Below are 18,173 nucleotides of genomic sequence, written 5' to 3'. Positions count from 1 at the left end.
GGAAAGACTTTGCAGGGGGAGGAAGGAATTCAGAGAATGGCGGGGGGGAGAACGAGTCCAGGGGGGGAGGAAGGAATTTGGAGAGGAGAAGGAATCCAGCGGGAGGAAGGAGTTTGGAGGGGGGAAGGAGTCCACAGGGAGGAGGGAGTAAGTGTGGAGGAAGGAGAAAAGGGGAGGAAGGAGTAAGAGGGGAGGGATATCCAGGTGAACATGCAAGGGAAGGGCCCGTGGAGTCAATGACTGCCTTCCGGGAAGTGAAATGAGGCTGGGCGTGGTAGGAGGGAACTGTGAGAATAAGAGGGGGCAGGGTGAGTCGGTAGAGTGGGAGGGTGAGGGTGCAAAGGTAGTGGTAGAAGGTACGGTGAGGGTGGTTGGTGGGGACTCAGAGGCAGACACGGACCCTGGTGAGAAGGGAGAGGTTGGGGAGGTCAATGTGGATGAGGGTGGGATTCTCGGGAAGACAGGGAACATACCTTTTCTTTCCTGGACGTCCAGGTGAATGTGTGACAGTGAGCAGGTAGAAGGTGATGCTAGGGGGGTCAACAGTGATGGGGAAAAGGACATGGGTGATTTGGGTGGAGAAAGAATGGGGGAGCTGAAGGCATACTTCACTGCTAGCATCTTGCAAAATCAAAAGTGATAGAAGCCTCATGTTGGGTGGGGACAAGTGCTACATGGGAGTGCAACCAGTTGGTGGGTGGAGATGCAGGTCAACTCAGATGGACAACTGAAAGAGAATCCCAGCAGGCAGTATGGAAAATGTTTGGGACATTGTGATGAGTGTGATGGAGGGAGGATCCATGTGGGTGGGAGAGTGCTTGCACAAGGCTCCAAAAGGCCCTGACACACATACACTTCTCCCTCCAGAATCGTTCATGGGCCGGCGCCATGCAGCTGAACTGCTAGTGGGGGGGTGGGGGGGGGGAAAGAGAGTGCAGGGGGAGGACTTGCAAAGCCTGTAAATGAAGCTGAAAGATACCATTACACAATTTTCAGTGAAAGTGAATATATTTTCAGATTCTAAAGTGACAAAATGTGTTCATTGTGCAACCACTTGTGATCAGAAATTTTTAACTAGGCCTACCTAGCTAGGCTTACCATTTATTCCAGGCGCTGCCCTGACATTCGCAGCAGAGGTGGAGACAGCCTGTGCAATGGTTGGCCCTGTTGCATCGTGTTATGATCCCATCTGATGTTACCCCTGGGCAAGCCTGATCCCAGGGTGGAACCCAGATTGATAGATCCTAATTTTTTTATTTTTGTTTGTTTAGATACATGGAGACTAGCTACTGAACAGAGGCACAGGGGTCAGCTGATAAACTTTTAACAAAATAATGAAACATTTATTCTACAAGAAATGATGAACTATATTGCAATACTCCTTCACCCACAACTATACCTTTACAGATGTACACAGATTTGTAAGGATAACACAAGTTACAAAACTATCTTATAGTCTAATGTTCATAATAAGTTCCCAGTCCATGTAAACCTATGGCACCCTGTGGTCAGACACATCACACTCTGAAACCAAGTAACAGATGACATTTCAAACAGATGCTATGGATCTCTCCTCAACTCCCCCCAGACAATTGTCACACCTTGAGCCAACCACTCTCACTGAATTCCATCCTTTACATGAGGGATTCCAATCTCCACTATCCGGGACCTCAACTTGGAATCTTCTCCCAAACTGATGCTCTCTCTCAGACACCTTCCACAAGGGTTCACCTCCAGGGTTTTGAGCTGATGTTCCTCTTCCCTGGGTCACCAAATGCTCTCAGGCTGTGTTCCATGTACTCTCTCTCACCAACTCAGCCTTAACCGCTGCTTCACATGCCCATAGCAAAGAATTACAGACATTCAGTTGTCTCTTTGAACCTTCTTGCAAGCTGGTCTCACTTCAAAATTGAAGCTTGGAGCTTTTTTCTCTGCCTCTCACTCTTAACTTCACATAAAAGGACCTTTTCCCAGGTTCCTATCCTTCCTTTAACTAGAAGGTCTTTCTTGGACTTTCTCATCTTCCACTCCCCTGGACTTTTGCAGTATTTCTTAGCTTGGGACCTTTTTTGTTCTTTTGGGAAATCTGCAGTTCCCTCTCCCAGTGTCTAGTCTCTCTGGGTCCTGGCTTCAAACTGAACTTAAAACTGCTGTTTCTTTAATTCTGTGTGTATGTCTGTGATAGGAACCTGCCTATCTGGCCCCTTGTTGCTAGGCACAGCACTGTTCTTTCTACTCATGTGTTTACTTTCACTTTATAGGGATTGTAAACATCTCATTAGAAGTGCAAGCAACCTTTTAAAGTGAACTCCACTTGACTTTTCTTAACACACCCATACTGAAATACAAAATCAAACAAACTTTAAAGCTAAAACTCATTCCTAACACCCATAAATACAAGTATAACTTACTTAAGCTTTCTCTATTTCCTAATAATTAATCCTCTGGAGAGCTGAGGCCCTCAGGGACCCGGCTTGCTTTGGCTGTCCTCCTGTGGGCCAGCTGCTCCCTCTGTGGTGACAGAGGATGTTGAGGGGGTCACAGGCAAAGGGGAGTTGGAGGGAGGATATGTGCACATGTGGGCACCACTTCATCAGAGAGCAGGTGGACGCACTCCTCTGACTTGCATGCCACTCTGTTGAGGGCCTCCAACAGCTCTGCGTGATGTTCCCCCGCCTTCTGCTGACTGTCCAGGATGAGTTGGAATGCTGATCCAGAGGCTCGTCATCTGACTCGGACTTCACAGATGCCTGTTTTCCAGCAGTCCTCAGAGTGCTGGGGAGCTCAACTGAACCTGCCTCTTCCTGCTTGGGACACATGTCTGTGTGGCGACCTCCAGGTTGTGAACCTGAGTCTACTCTAGATCTAGATCCCACTGAGGTGTGTGTCTCTGCACTGGTGGAGGGTGTAGGTAAGTGCTGTGACGGGTCTTCCAGGCTGCTTATTTCTAACTCTTCAATGGAGAAGGTGTCCTCTTGGCTGGAGGTGAGGATCTGGATGGAGCTGAGGGAATGGTTGGCTGAGGGTGTCGGTCACTTGGCAGAGCTCCCTGTGGACCAAAGTAGAGATGATTAGTGCATGGCAGCACAGTCAAAAGCAGGAGAGAGAGAGCACTCACAGTTGCATTGAGAGGGGGATGATGCGGCACAGGATCCTCATGGGGTGTTCGCCGCCAGCCTCACTGTCACCACAGCAGCAGTCCACGTTCTCACCACTCAGTACGATGGCATGCTCCTCAAAGTGATTGAAAGGCCTATTGCCACTCCATCCCCAGTCTGGGACCTCTCTTTCTGATGTGATCCAACTTCTCTTGCATAGAAACAGATGGAGAGGGTGTGAGCAGGACGCATGGCACTGCGTGGAATGTTTATGTGGTGAGTGGGGACACGGACGGGATGAGGACATGAGCTCTTGAGGGTATAAGCCTGATGAAGATGTGAGGGTGTGTGTGAAAGATTGTGATGTTGTCCCTTGAGGTGTGAGATCCCTGTGGATGTGCGTTGGGTTTATGAGTGTGAGACTTGAGAGCAATGAGAAGAGTGACTTATCCTGGCAGAACGGAGGAGATCATTCATCCTTTGCTGCACTGGGTGGCTGTCCTCTTTTGCAAGGCATGGGCACTGACCACTGCTCCCACCACCTCCCACGCTGGATTGGTGACCTTGCTTGCTGGTCTTCGCCCAGAACAGGGTTAGGGGACATCATGGCAGGCCTCCACTGCATCTAGTAGGTGCTCGAGGAAGGCATTGGTAAACCTGGGGGCAGCATGTTTCCTCCCTTTGGCAGCCATCAGTTCACAGCAGCATTCTATCCGTTAAAGAGTGCTGGTTCTTTGCAGGGGTGGCCTTTAAATATGGCACTCAGTTTACTGAAGGCTTGAAGTGACACTCTCATTCACCCTCCCTGCCAGTGACAAATAATGCAGTGTATACTGATTAATTGGACACCATGCTCATTGAATTGACCATATCAGTTGAAGTGGCCAGTTGCTAGCAGAAATGCCAAGCAAAGCTGGCCATATCTGGAGTTGGGTTGAATGGTCATTCTCTTACAACTGTTTTGCAAGCATATTCTGTCAGCCACCATTAACTGGTGCATTCTCCATAGCAATGCCTCTACCAATCAGAGTCCACTTGCCAACCAATCAGCACTCTCTTCTCATCCAGTATAAAGTTGTTGCTTCCCCTAACATTGGTATTCACGCGATTGTCCTGATGAGTGCAAGACGAAAAGCTTTGAGAAAATGTCATTTTTCAGCAATACTCAGATTCTTGTTGTGCACTTGCTCCGCTTTGATCTATAGATTTTGATGCTGATTGCTTCAAACTCACAGGAAACTTCTGTCAAAATTCAGTTTAAGCTGTTGACTGCTTAATCTTTTTCTATCTTGGATGTAACATTGGTGCCACACAAGTGCCAGGCAATGACCATCTCCAACAAGAATCTAACCATCTCCCCTTAACAATAGCATTATCATTGCTGAATCCCTGACTAACAACATCCTAGTGGTTACCATTGACCAGAAACTGAACTGGACCAGCCATATAAATACTGTGGCTACAAGAGCAGGTCAGAGGCTGGGAATTCAGTGAATAACTCACCTCCTGACTCCCCAAAGCCTGTCCACCATCTACAAGGCACAAGCCAGGAGTGTGATGGAATACTCTGCACTTGCCCAGATGAGCATGATTCCAACAATTCAATTCAAGAAACTCAACACCATCCGGGACAAAGCAACATGCTTGATCACCACCCTATCCAGCACCTGAAACATTCACTCCCTCCACCACCGACACCCAGTGGTAGCAATGTATACCATTTACAAGATGTGCTGCAGAAACTTGCCAATACTCTTTCATCAGCACCTTCCAAACCCACAGCCTCTATCACTTAGAAGGACAAAGGCAGCAGATGCATGGGAACACACCACTTTCAAGTTCCCCTCCAAGCCACACACCATCCTGACTTGGAACTGCATTGATGTTCCTTCACATTCCTAACAGCACTGTGGATCTACCTGCACCAGATGGACTGCAAGCAATTCTATAAGGTGGCTTGCCACCGCCTTCTCAAAGGCAATTAGAGATGGGCAACAAATACTGGCCTTGCCAGTGATGCTTATATTACATGAAAGAATAATTTTGAAAAATGTCTGCTTTTGACATTGCCTTTTATGTTGTTCACAAGATGGGACCACACTTAGGGTACCCAGTACTGATTACACTGGGAACCTTAGATAAATTTGTTATGAAATACTCTGATTCTACCCAGTATCCCTCTCCAGATGCCCCTATATACATAGTGCTTAAGATCTCTGGTACTTTTTTTAACCATCACTCTGATTTGATCCATGAGTTCAAGATAAACTGAAAGAATTCTTTTGCAGATCTCCCATGAGTAGGTATACTCCCTGTAATGTGTTGGTCAGGAACTGCACAAAGATCCTCAGTACCATTTTGACAATTACCAGTAATTCCTTTTCTGCACCGGTGTGATGATTTCATTTTCAACTCCGCGAGCCCTGAGTCTTTTGTGGGCTTTTCAAATTAGATGTCAAATTCAAGGATCTGTAGATATGTGCTGTGTAATTCTGCCAAGTTAACTGACAGAACTCATTTAATTTGCGGCCCCTAACAGCCACCAGCCGGGAAAGGTTGTTACCTCTCTTGCCTGGGCTAAATTTGAATTTGTCTCCATAGTAACAGTTAAGGCATATAAAACAATGGATCTGTCATTCTCTTCTTTTCCTCTCCTGTGCTCTCAGCAGCTTTGTTTCTCGATTTCTAGATACTCTTTCTAAACAAGAATATAAATGAACACCTTGTGGGGAAAGAAATATTGTTTCTTGCTATTTGGTTCACTTCTGCTTCCTGTCAGATCAAATACATTTGTAGCATCCTTGTCACCTTCAATTATGCAGAGTCTTAACAGTTCAGTGTGTCTAGAAGACAAGTCCATCATCCTGAGCATTGGCCTGTATAGTGTGAAGGCAACGTTGTGTCATTTCAATTGAGCCTAGTTACTTAAGAAGAGATCAGCAAATGGACATTTAAAATTGTCGATGCCAGTGCTCTCAGTATTTTACAGTTATTTCTGGGAAATGCGATAATCTACCAGAGAAATGTTCATGCTTTTCGACAGTATCAAAATCTTCACATGACGTGACATTTCTCAACATGACATTGTTATCCAGCTGTATACTAAAGGTAGTCATTTTCTTGACATTGAAATAAATGGGTTCAAATAAAAATACAAGTTCTTAAGGAAAACAAAGCTATGCAAATTAGGTAAATTAAAGGCTGTCTTTAAAGCAAAATATTAAATGCAAACTAAGTTAACTTCCTATACATCTATATATATCTATAAAGCAATATTCAAATTGAAGTTTGACTGTCACTAAGCTGAGAGGCTTCATACCGGAATTAAGGTTTGCCTTGATGAGCGTAGCTCCAATAACACGCAAGAAGCTTCACACCATTGAGGACAAAGCTTCATTGGCACCCCTTCCACAAACATTCACTCCCTCCACCATCAATGTACAGTAGCAGCAGTGTGTACCATTACAAGATGCACTGCAGGAACTCACCAATGCTGCTTAGTCAGCACCTTCCAAACTCCGACCACTACCATCTAGAAGGACAAGGATAGTAGATGCATGGGAACATCGCCACCTGGATGATCCCCTCCAAGCCATACACCATCCTGACATAGAACATAAGAACATAAGAATTAGGATCAGGAGTAGGCCATACGGCCCCTCAAGCCTACCCTGCCATTCAATAAGATCATGGCTGATCTACCCCAGGCCTCAACTCCTCTTTCGTGCCAGTTCCTCAGAGCCCTCAACTCCCCGATATTTCAAAAATCTATCTACCTCCTCTTTAAATACATTCAGTGATCTAACCTCCACAACTCTCAGAGGTAGAGTATTCCAGACATTCAGTACCCTCTGAGAAAAGAAATTCCTTTGCATCGAAGTTTTAAATGAATGTCCCCTTATTCTGTAACTATGTCTCCTAGTTCGAGATTCCCCGAGTGGAAACATCTTCTCAACACCTACCCTGTCAAGCCCCCTCAGAATCTTGTACATTTCAATAAGATCACCCCTCATTCTTCTAAACTCTAATAAAGGCCTAACCTGTTTAGCCATTCTTGATAATTCAACCCCTTCATCCCAGGAATCAGCCTAGTGAATCTCTTTGAACAGCCTCCAATGCTAGTATATCCTCTCTTAAATACGGGGGCCAAAACTGTACACAGTACTCCAGGTGCGGCCTCACCAACACCCTGTACACTTCCCTATTTTCCCTGTGGACTTCCATATTTTTAAACTCCCACCTTCTAGCAATATAGGTCAAAATTCCATTTGCTGCCTTAATTACTTGCTGCACCTGCGCGCTAACTTTGTGTTTCATGCACAAGTACACCCAGATCCCTCTGTGCTGCACTTTTTTGGAGTCTGAATCCATTTAAATAATAGTCTGCCTTTTGATTCTTCCTACCAAATTGCATGACCTCACAATTTCCTAGATTAAATTCCATCTGCTAATTTTTTGCCCACTCACTCAACCTATCTATATCTCCTTGCAGATTTTTTATGTCCTCATCACAATATGCCCACCCACCTAGTTTTGTATCGTCAACAAATTTGGAGACATTACTACTTTCTCCCTCCTTCAAGTCACTAATATAGATAGTAAATAATTGAGGCCTTAGGACTAATCCTTGTGGCACTCCACTAGTTATGTCCTTCCAACCTGAAAAAGACCCATTAATCCCGACTCTCTGTATTCTGTGTGTTAACCAATCCTCAATCCATGTGAATACATTACCCCTTAATTGGCCAACCAGTGTGAAATCACGCTCGCGGCCAGATCATGGGCAGCAGTTGGCTTCCCGACTGCTACACTCTCCCATCGAGCCTGTCCAACAAGGGCAAAATTCTGCCCTATATTTCTTGCCAGTTTACTTTCATAACCAATTTTCTACCTCTTTGTTAGCTTTTTAGTCATCCGCTGCTGGTACCTAAAGAGGTCCCAATTCTCTGGCCTACCACTAGTTTTCGCCACTTTGTATGCCTCAATTTTTGACTGGACACTCTCCTTAGCTGCCCTTGTTACCACGAGTGGCTCATCCTTCTCATCCAGTCCTTTTTGACCGGGATAAACTTTTGCTGAGTGTTATGAAATATCTTCGCAAATGTCTGCCACTGCTCATCCACTGACCTCCCCCTTTGCCTATTTTTCCGGCCAGCTTGAGACAACTCTCTTCATACCTCTGTAATTGCCCTTACTTAAGTTGAGGACATTTGTTTGAGACCCGAGTTGCTTGCCCTCAAACTGAATTTGAAATTCTACCATGTTGTGATCTCTGTCCCCTGGAGGATCCTTAACTACGATACCTCTTATTAATCCCACCTCACTACACATTACTAGTTCGAAAATAGCCTGTTCCCGGGCAGGTTCTACAATGCATTGTTCTAAGAAACTGTTGACTGGGGGGTCACCGGTAACAGTTATTGACTTAGTACAAAGAGGAGAAGAGTTAATTCTCTCTTAACTCTAAATTCGCTTTATTCACATCATTCGATCATCTACATATAGCTTATACATCTGGTTAAATATAGACATGCAGTTTATAGCAGGTTATACAGTTTTATACCCAAAACTAGGATCTAAACGCACACCCACCAGGTTTCTCTGACACTCCCTGAGTGGTCACAGAATATAAAAGCTAATACCCGAAAAGGAGAGCTGATGCTGGCCAGGCGTTCCGTTCTCTCTCTTTCGATGTCATCTCTACATTGCTGATCTTGGTTCTTCCGCTTCTGTGATGGTTGATCTCTGGAGTTCTCGCTGCCTCCATGCCCGAAATTCTCCATTCTTATCCTGAATCTTATCGCTTCTAGCTGTGCTGTCTCTCTCTCGTTGGTTTAAGCTTGCTTGCCTAGTCTGTGGCATCTTCTCATTGGCTCTGTCCCAAGAACTTAGGTAGCATTACCTCATTACTCCTTTTCTAAATAAGGACTTATGCCTTATCACATTTCCATTGTTCTTCATGAAACTCAGCTACTTCAGACGGTTCCAGCCAGGTCAGGCCAGTGACTGGACTCGGGTTACTTCAGGTCAAAAGTTGCTTTTGCCTATGTATCAGTAATTTGGCTGCAACCCCTGACCAACAAAACAATCCGTGATGCACTCTACAAACTTGTCTTTCATGTTACCCCTGCCAACCTGATTTGTCCAGTCAATATGTAGATTAAAATCACCCATGACAATTGTAGCACCCTTCTTACACAACTCCATTGCTTCCCAATTTATACTTTGTCTTACAATGAGGCAACCCTTCGGGAGCCTATAGACAACTCCCACCCATGACTTCTTCCCCTTGTTTCGTTATTTCCATCCAAACTAATTCCACATCACAATCTATTGCACCAAATCACTTCTCACCACTGCACTGATACCTTCCTTTATTAACAAAGGTTCACCACTTCCTTTTCCTTTTTGCCTATTTTTCCGGAATGTTGAATACCCTTGAAAATTGCGTTCCCAGTCTTGGTCACCCTGCAACCACGTCTCTGTAATTGCTATCAAGTCATATTCATTTATTTCTATTTGTGTCGTCAACTCATCTATCTTGTTACAAATGCTGCGTGCATTCAGATACAGAGCCTTAAGCTTTGACTTTTTACCATTATTACTCATTCTGTTTCTAATTTCTGCTGCACTCTTCTGCTTATATTTTCTGCCCCTTCCTGTCGAACTTTGATTTTGTTCACCTCTTCACTACCCTGCACCTCTACTCTCGTTTCTTTTTGATTTTTTAAATTTCCCTTCAATTTAACCCTTCCCCCCACTAATTAGTTTAAATCCTAACTACAACCCTAGATATACGATTTGCCAGGACACTAGTCCCAGCATGGTTGAAATGAAGCCCGTCCCAACGAAACAGCTCTCTTCTTCCCCAGTACTGGTGCCAGAGCCCCATGAATTGGAACCCATTTCTCCCACACCAATCTTTGAGCCATGCATTTACCTCTCTAATCTTATTTACCCTACGTCATTTGCACGTGGCCCCCTTTGTAGTTCTACTTTTCAATTTAGCTCCAAGCTGCTCGTAGTCCCTCAGCAGAATGTGGACATCGACAACTGGATCCTTCCCCTCCCACTCCAGCCAGAAGAGATGTCCTTAATCTTGGCACCATGTAGGCAACACAGGCTTTGGGACTATCTGTCTTTGCTGCAGAGAACAGTATCTATTCCCCTAACTATGCAATCCCCTATTACTACTACATTTCTCTTTTCTCCCCCCACTTGAATAGTGCTCTATACCACGGTGCTGTGGTCAGTTCACTTATGCGCCCTGCAATCTGTGCCTTTGTCCACACTGGGAGCAAGTACCTCATACCTATTGGACAAGGGCAATTCTAGATCCCCATTTAAGTGCCTCACTTGTAGTCACACCCTCCTGTCCCTGGCCATGGTCCAAATTTGATGTAATTAATCTAAGGGGTATGACTGTCTCCTGAAACACACTGTCCGGGTAACTCTCCCCCTGACGTGTCGCAGCGTCCGCAGCTCAGACTCCAGCTCATCAACTTTGAGTCGAAGTTCCTCAAGCAGTCAACGCTTGCTGCAGATGTGATCACCGTTGATCGCACCAGCGCCCACCAACTGCCACAAACTACAGCTACAACACGTCGCCTGCCCATCCATCTCTATTCTAATTAATTAACTTGGATGCTAAATATTTTAAAAGTGAATTTCTTAACTGTACTCCTTAGCTGTAGTAATGTCTCCTGATTTAAATCACTTGGTCAATCAAAAAAGACACGGAAGACATACTCACCGATCACCTACCTTTTCTCTTTTGACATCACACTTCGGCTCTGACAGGTAGAAACAGGTTGAAGGGCTCTCTGCTGCTGGTTTTTATCTCCTGCCACTGCTGCCCTTCTCACGCAGGGTCCGCTGTCCATGTGCTCTTTGGTCAAGCTTCAGACCACTGCTTTATAATCTCCTCTAACTCAACTTCATGTTTTATTTTTCTGACTACACTCCTCTGAAGAGCTTATATCACTATTCCTTCATTGTTACTGGGTAAAAATCCTGGAACTCCCTTCCTAACAGCGCTGTGGGTGTACCTTAAAACACATGGACTGTAGTGGTTCAAGAAGGCAGTTCACCACCATCTTCTCAAGGGCAATTAGGAATGGGCAATAAATGCTGGCCTAGCCAGCCATGAATGAATAAAAAAAACATAAACAGATGAAAAATCTAAAGAAATTTTTATTTTTTTCTGCAGAGTAGCATCTTGGTGTGTTTCAAGTGTGTCTCATGGTATTTTACATACAAACATACATACAAATTAGGAGGAGTAGGCCACTCAGCCCCTCAAGCTTGCTCTGCCATTCAATAAGATCATGGCTGATCTGAATGTAACTCCAACCCCCACATTCCTGCCTACCCGCGATAACCTTTCACCCCCTTGTTGATCAAAAATTTATCTAGCTCTGCCTTAAAAATATTCAAAGACTCTGCTTCCACCTCCTTTTGAGGAAGAGAGTTTCAAAGACTCGCTACCCTCAGAAAAACATTTCTTCTTATTTCTGTCTTAAATGAGAGACCCCTTATTTTTAAACAGTGACCCCTAGTTCTAGATTGTCCCACATGAGGAAACATCCTCTCCGTATCCACCCTGTCAAGACCACTCAGGATTTTAAAAGTTTCAATCAAGTCACCTCTTATTCTTCTAAATTCCAGTGGATACAAGCTTAACCTGTCCAACCTTTCCTCATAAAACAACCTGCCCATTCCTGGTGTTAGTCTAGTAAACCTTCTCTTTGAGAGACCTTTATCTTTAAGAAGTCTATAGATTCTGATGCTTCAGTTTGCTTTAAACTGTCAGATTTTAAGCATTGTCAATCATAACTGCATTACTCCAAAGTTTTAGTGGAGACAGAGAACCTCTGTCGAGATGCATTTTAAGTTTTGGCTACTTATAGAAACAAAATAGGAGTAGAGGCAGGGCGTTCAGCCCTTCGAGTCTGCTCTGCCATTCAACATGATCATAGCTGATCCTCTATCTCAACGCCATACTTCCACTCTCTCCCCATACCCCTTGATGCTTAGTCACTTTTTTTTAAAATCTGGGATGCCTGCTTATAGAACATGACCTACCTTTTATGTTGTACAAGGTGGGGCCGCACTTAAGGTACCCAGTACTGATTGCGCTTGGTACTATGCTGGAGTAAAAAATGATAACACTTAGCTGCAACATTGAACAAGATTATCTGCTCCAACATTCCTTGTGTCATTATCTGTCTAGACCCAAAGCTTTCGGTCTTTCCACCTCCTTCTCTTCCTCTTCAAAATCTTCCATAAAGCTCACCTTTTTGACAAAGTCACCCCTCGTAATGGCACTGAGTGTATATTATTGTGAACTCCTTTGAGACTTTTTCTACACTGAAGATGCTAAATAAATGTAAGTTGTTGCTATTGTATCAAATTATTCAACTGGCTTCTACCTAGATAAATCAGGGAGATCAGAAAAGTTACTAGTTCTTCTCAACTCGCTGCAGCATTTACTTGTATTTTCAGTTCTATAATTAGCAATAGCCTAAAGCCATTTCTAAGGGATGGAGAACAACAGGTAAGGAAGGAAGAGAACTGTAGTCAGCCAAACTATGCCCCTATATTGAATAACATTCTTGGGCATCCTGTGTCCAGTAGAGGGAACCATTGGTGGCAATGGAGGGGCCTGGGGAAAGATAGCACCCCCCCCCCTTTCAGAATGATTTCCCTCATCCTACTCATTGGGCCCCCCTGACCGGCCCCACTGATCCCACTCCATTTGCTTTCAGCTAGGGGCTCCAGCGACAATCTTCATCCTCGGGCCTCCTGCAGTACTAGCAGTGGCCACCGTTCCCAGTAGCACTGCAGGTGCTGGAGAACTGCCAGCCTCTGATCATCAGCCCTCAGAGGTAGACATCTGGCCTGCACCAAGATGTTTGGTGAGAAACTGACCCTGTTGGAGCCGGAAACATGCAGTGGTAGCCAGCGGGCTACCTAACTGGGGCTCAATCCTGATGGGGCTCCCAGAAATGGCCATGGTGGGGTTGCCACCTGCTCTCCACTGGTGGACAGGCCCACCAGTATGACCATGATTTCTGCCTCATATACATTTTAATGTCTGCTGATATAATTAATGAGCCATTTTGATAAATATTAAGCTATTCTCCTATCCACATGCTTTACAATCATACAGAATCATTAAAACTATTTAGATTGCCTTATCATTAAATATTATTGAGCTGACTTTTTATTCACTATAGATGAGAGCTTGTAGTCTTTGGTCTATCAGACAAAATATACCTTGTAATAAATGTGCTTAATAATTATTAGATTCTAACACATATCAATTAGCTGTTCTCATCAAGAAAATTGATGAGTAGATCTGAAAAAAAAAGGCAAAGACATTTGAAGAAGGGTATGGCCTGGATAATGATCTTAGTCTGACCTTGTTGTACCAGCCAATTACCCAGGTTCTTGTGTTAATTTAATCTTTCCTCTTACTGAAAGTAATTAAATGTCTGCCTTCAGAGAGTAACAAAATAATGGAAGTAATGTTGTCATTATATTGCTACATTTAGGTGCAAGGCAGCCACTTTTTGGTTAGGCCTTTACTTTTTAGTTGACAATCATGTTTAAAGCATTTTTAAAATATGCCACACAAACTGGTAATCAAATACAGTTAATCCAGTTACAGTTGGTTTATACATCAATGAGCTGTCAGGAGTGAGAGTGATGACCAAAGAGGCTGGAGATTTTAAATCTATTTTTTTTTCCAAATTCTATCATTTTTGTAACATGCATCAAAACAGATCACGTGATGAAATTGGCCTTTGGCAGTATGGGCCATGGTGAACCTTTACACCATTATTTCTGTTGAAAGCAAAATTGGAAGCTGTGAAAATCAGGCTGCCCATTTACTGTCCCCCAATTTGCAATGTCACCAAAGACTCCTGTCCACCCAGTTTTTGCATCAGAATGCATGGGATTCGCTATAGGTGAGGAAAATTTGACAGGCTTTATATCATTGGTAAACTTGTATTAATATATCATAACTATCCATTCTTCAGTGTCAGCATTATTGTACAATAGCTTCATGGAGTGAGGTAATCATAGACATATCATGACACCAGCTGCTGATGTAAAAAAGAACAAATTGAATAAATCTGTCTTCATTTTTTTCCAGGTGTATTATAATTACATTGGAATATCAATGCAGTAATATTCCTGGAGTTGAGATGACAACTATAAACCAAGTATAAATTTTATGGCTTAAAACCATCTGAACCCTGAAATAAAATCAGTCCTCTGCATCAATTCATTGGCTAAATAATGGGTTTGATTCATTTAATGTTTCTGCCAATGCAACATGCAGTTTGCTATTAACATAGCCTTGAAAAATGATATAATTCAGCAGTGATCTTTTCTGAATAAAAATGTATGTGCTCATTTTAATGCATTTGTGGCATGATTCCATACTGATTTTTGGAGGTGGCACAACAGTAATAAAATCAAGTTCTTTGTGCTCAAAGCTGAAACCTGCATATTAATTTATGGTGTCCATCTGAGTCTCTCATGCACATTCTAGGGTCATTGAACAGTTCTCAGAAGCTGGCATAGGATCTGATTTTCACAGCACCATCCCCAACCCAGAACCAGTGCGACCAATGAGACTGCCCTTGCCACTTCCCCCTCAGTTGATCTCAGAACAGGTGGGGAAATAAAACCTTGAAAGTGAACTGAATGATCAGAAGTCCACATATTCTGGATAATGACACACTCACAAAATGAAATACGTTCACTTTGATACAAGGTTAAATATATCCGTCGTCTGTGGGTGTTTTGAATTATGCACACACCACTATGAGGAGATCTGTGTAAAAAAAGTAAACCTTTATTTCTGGTGGCATAATGTCAGGCAAACTCATCTTAATGATTGTTATTTTAAGTGTCCCGGTGGACCAATCATAGGGCATAGCAGACTAAGTTGATTTGACAAGTAATGTATTATGCATAGAAATGGTGATATAAATCAAAGTCAACTTTGAACAATTACAATTTCCAGTTCATTAATTGCTACGAGAAAGGTCTGATTATTTGAACGTTTTCATTCGCGAGTTTGAGGAGAGGATGTGGGTTGGCTGGAATGGACTATCCTTGTTGACTGATTAAGATTGAGATGCATTTGAGAAATTGACAGAATATCGAGAAGTTGACTTTATGTGAAGGCAGTGGGATGAAAGTCAGGCCGATTTGCTCTGCCAGGTTATCTCCCTGGTAATGAAGTTGAAAAAAATATCCACAGCCCATTTCTGCACATTTATGGGCAGGACCTGACTTGGCTGCGATGCCTCCTCCTCCTCTCATGGGGGAAATTTTAAACTTATTCAAAACCCACCCGCTTGCACAATGTTAAAATTGGGCTCCCAGTGTCTATGTTTAGGCACAAACGATGGCTGAATACTGGATCATGACCTCAGAGCTACTCACCAGGAAAAGCCAGTTCCTTTGGGTGAGGGAGATCTGTTTTTCTTTTGCACAGAATATATGTACAATCCATTTGTGCCTCATAGTTTTACTTAAAGGCTAAGCCCAGCAATTACAGATCAGTCAGTAAATTCAGTGGTGGGGAAACTTCTTGAAACTATTATTCAGGATAGAATTAACAGTCACACAGAAAAATGTGGGTTGATTAGGGAGACCCAGCTTAGATTTTTAAAGGGGAAATCATGTATCTGGAGCTTTTTGAAGAGGTGAAAAAGAGGGTTGATGAGGGTAATGCTGTTGATGTGGTGTACATGTACTTTCAAAAGGCATTAGATGTAGTGCCACACAACAGACTTGTGAGAAAAGTTATAGCTCATGGAATAAAAGGGACAGTAGCAATGTGGACACAAAATTGGCTGAGCAATAGGAAACAGAGGGTAATGGTCAATGGATATTTTCTGGGCTGGAGGAAGGTTTGTAGCGGAGTTCGCCAGGGGTCAGTATTTGGACACTTGCTTTTCCTGATCTATATTAATAATCTAGATTTTGGTATGCAGGAGAGAAATTCAAAGTTTATGGATGATACGAAACTTGGAAGCATCATAAATTGGGAGGAGGACAGTATAGAACTTCAAAAGGACATAGACAAGTTGGTGGAGTGGGCAGATAGATGGCAGGTGAAGTTCAATTCAGAGAAGTGTGAAGTGATGTATTTTGGTAGGAAGAACATGGAGAGCTAATACAATATAAGGTGTACAATTCTTAAGGGGGTGCAGGAGCAGAGGGACCTGGGTGTATATGTGCATAGATCATTGAAGGTGGCAGGACAGGTAGAGAGAGCAGTTAATAAAGCATACAGTATCTTGGACTTTATTAATAGGGGCATTGTGTACAAGCAGGGAGATTATGCTGAGCTTATACAAGACACTAGTTAGACCTCAGCTGGAGTATTGTGTACAATTCTGGGCACCACACTATAGGAGGGATGTGAATACATTGGAGAGGGTGCAGAAAAGGTTTACAAGAATGGTTCCAGGGATGAGAAACTTCAATTATGAGGATAGATTGAAGAGATTGGGACTGTTCTCCTTGGAGAGGAGCAGACTAAGGAAATTTGATAGAGGTGTTCAAAATCATGAGGGGGCTGGATAGAGTAAATAGGGAGACACTGTTCCCATTTGTAAAAAGATCACAAATGAGAAGGCACAGAATCAAAGTGATTTGCAAAAGAAGCAAATGTGGTGTGAGAAAAAGCTTTTTCATGCGATGAGTGGTTCGGGTCTGGAATGCACTGACTGGAAGTGTGATGGAGGCAGGTTCAATCGAGCATTCAAGAGGGCATTAGATGATTATTTGAATAGAGACAATGTGCAAGGCTATGGGGAAAAGGCAGGAGAATGACACTAAGTCATAATGCTTATTTGGAGAGCTGGTGTAGACACATGGGCCGAATGGCCTCCTTCTGCACCATAACATTCTGCGATTCTGAATATAGAAAGGATGACTCAATCTTCCTCAGGGTTTGGTTTTAAAGCTGTTGTATTTAGGACAGCTAAACCAAATTCAATTTGGTCATTCCAATATAACAGGAGTAAGTGGAGGAACACAGTATATAAATAAGGGCAACATAACACTTTGGGCAGAACTTTACATTTGGCGCGTGGGTGCACACCCGATGTGCCGGAATGTAAAATGATGCATGATGACATCGGGCGTATGTCCTGATGCCTTCGCGAAGTTGCGCAATATTTCGTTTGGCGGGCACGCTCCAGAGTCGGCAGTGCGCCCGCTGATAATTGATAGGCCTAGTAAGGCCGTTAACCAGGTAATTAACCAGAATTTTACGCTGTCTGTCCAACCTTACGGTTGGCGGGCAGGCGAAAATGCCAAGTGGCCTTTACATTTTTTAGGTAACCTCATCCACGAGCGGGACAAGGTTTCCCTGAGGCTATTACAAATTAAATAACAAGTTTCATTTGAACTTAAAAACATGTCCCATCTCATGTGACACAGTCACATGAGGGGACGTATTTCATTGAATTTTTCTGCTCTTTATTAATTTTTTCATAAAGCACTTCAATCTCCCCGAGGCACTCCTTCACACACATGTGCGAACTATGCGCTAGTCCCGGCTCTCCCTCCTCCTCCTGCCCGCACAGGCGGTGCTTAGCGCTGCCACTCGCGATCCCGCAGTGGGGTGGGGGCCTTAATTGGCCTGCCCGCGTGAAATCGCGTTGTGGAGCCGAGCCGCGGGTGGTGGGTGGCCTCATGACCACCCCGGCCGGGCCTGCCCGATGAATGGAAATTCCTGGCCTTTGTTGCCGCCACTGGATAAGGACCTATTATCCGTGGCGCTGCACAATAATGCTCCCATGGTCCTCATGTGGGTACCTTAAGGAAACGGTTTTGCATATTAAAAAGCAGGAAAGTCAAAATTAAAAGCTCAGCATATATTATTTTAGACTTATTTTATCATAAGCTATTTTAGCAGAGCTTTGAAATGAAGTCAGTAAATAATCTCACCTTATAGTGAAACAAACCCTTTGTTATTCATTTATAATAAATTATGCACCACTTAAGAAACACTGTTATCAGTTGGTAACAGAGACATTC

At 43.5% G+C, this 18,173-nt stretch overlaps 1 protein-coding gene across 2 annotated transcripts in view; it reads left to right on the top strand.

The window, feature by feature from the left end:
* Positions 1-18,173, top strand: part of LOC121280818 (probable voltage-dependent N-type calcium channel subunit alpha-1B) — a 432,340-nt gene that overhangs the window by 334,968 nt on the left and 79,199 nt on the right. The window contains exon 9 of one of the 2 annotated variants that reach the window (XM_041193081.1): positions 14,260-14,330. The exons of the other annotated variant lie outside the window; for it this stretch is intronic. Within the exon in view, the coding sequence (XP_041049015.1) occupies positions 14,260-14,295 (36 nt within the window). The 3' untranslated portion in view covers positions 14,296-14,330. Of the gene's footprint in view, positions 1-14,259; positions 14,331-18,173 lie in introns of those variants that run through there. 2 annotated transcript variants of the gene reach the window in all.

Source organism: Carcharodon carcharias, chromosome 8, assembly GCF_017639515.1.
Source record: "Carcharodon carcharias isolate sCarCar2 chromosome 8, sCarCar2.pri, whole genome shotgun sequence".
Classification (NCBI taxonomy): domain Eukaryota; kingdom Metazoa; phylum Chordata; class Chondrichthyes; order Lamniformes; family Lamnidae; genus Carcharodon; species Carcharodon carcharias.
The sequence above is the reverse complement of the archived record's forward strand: the minus strand, read 5'-3'. Positions and strand labels throughout refer to the sequence as shown.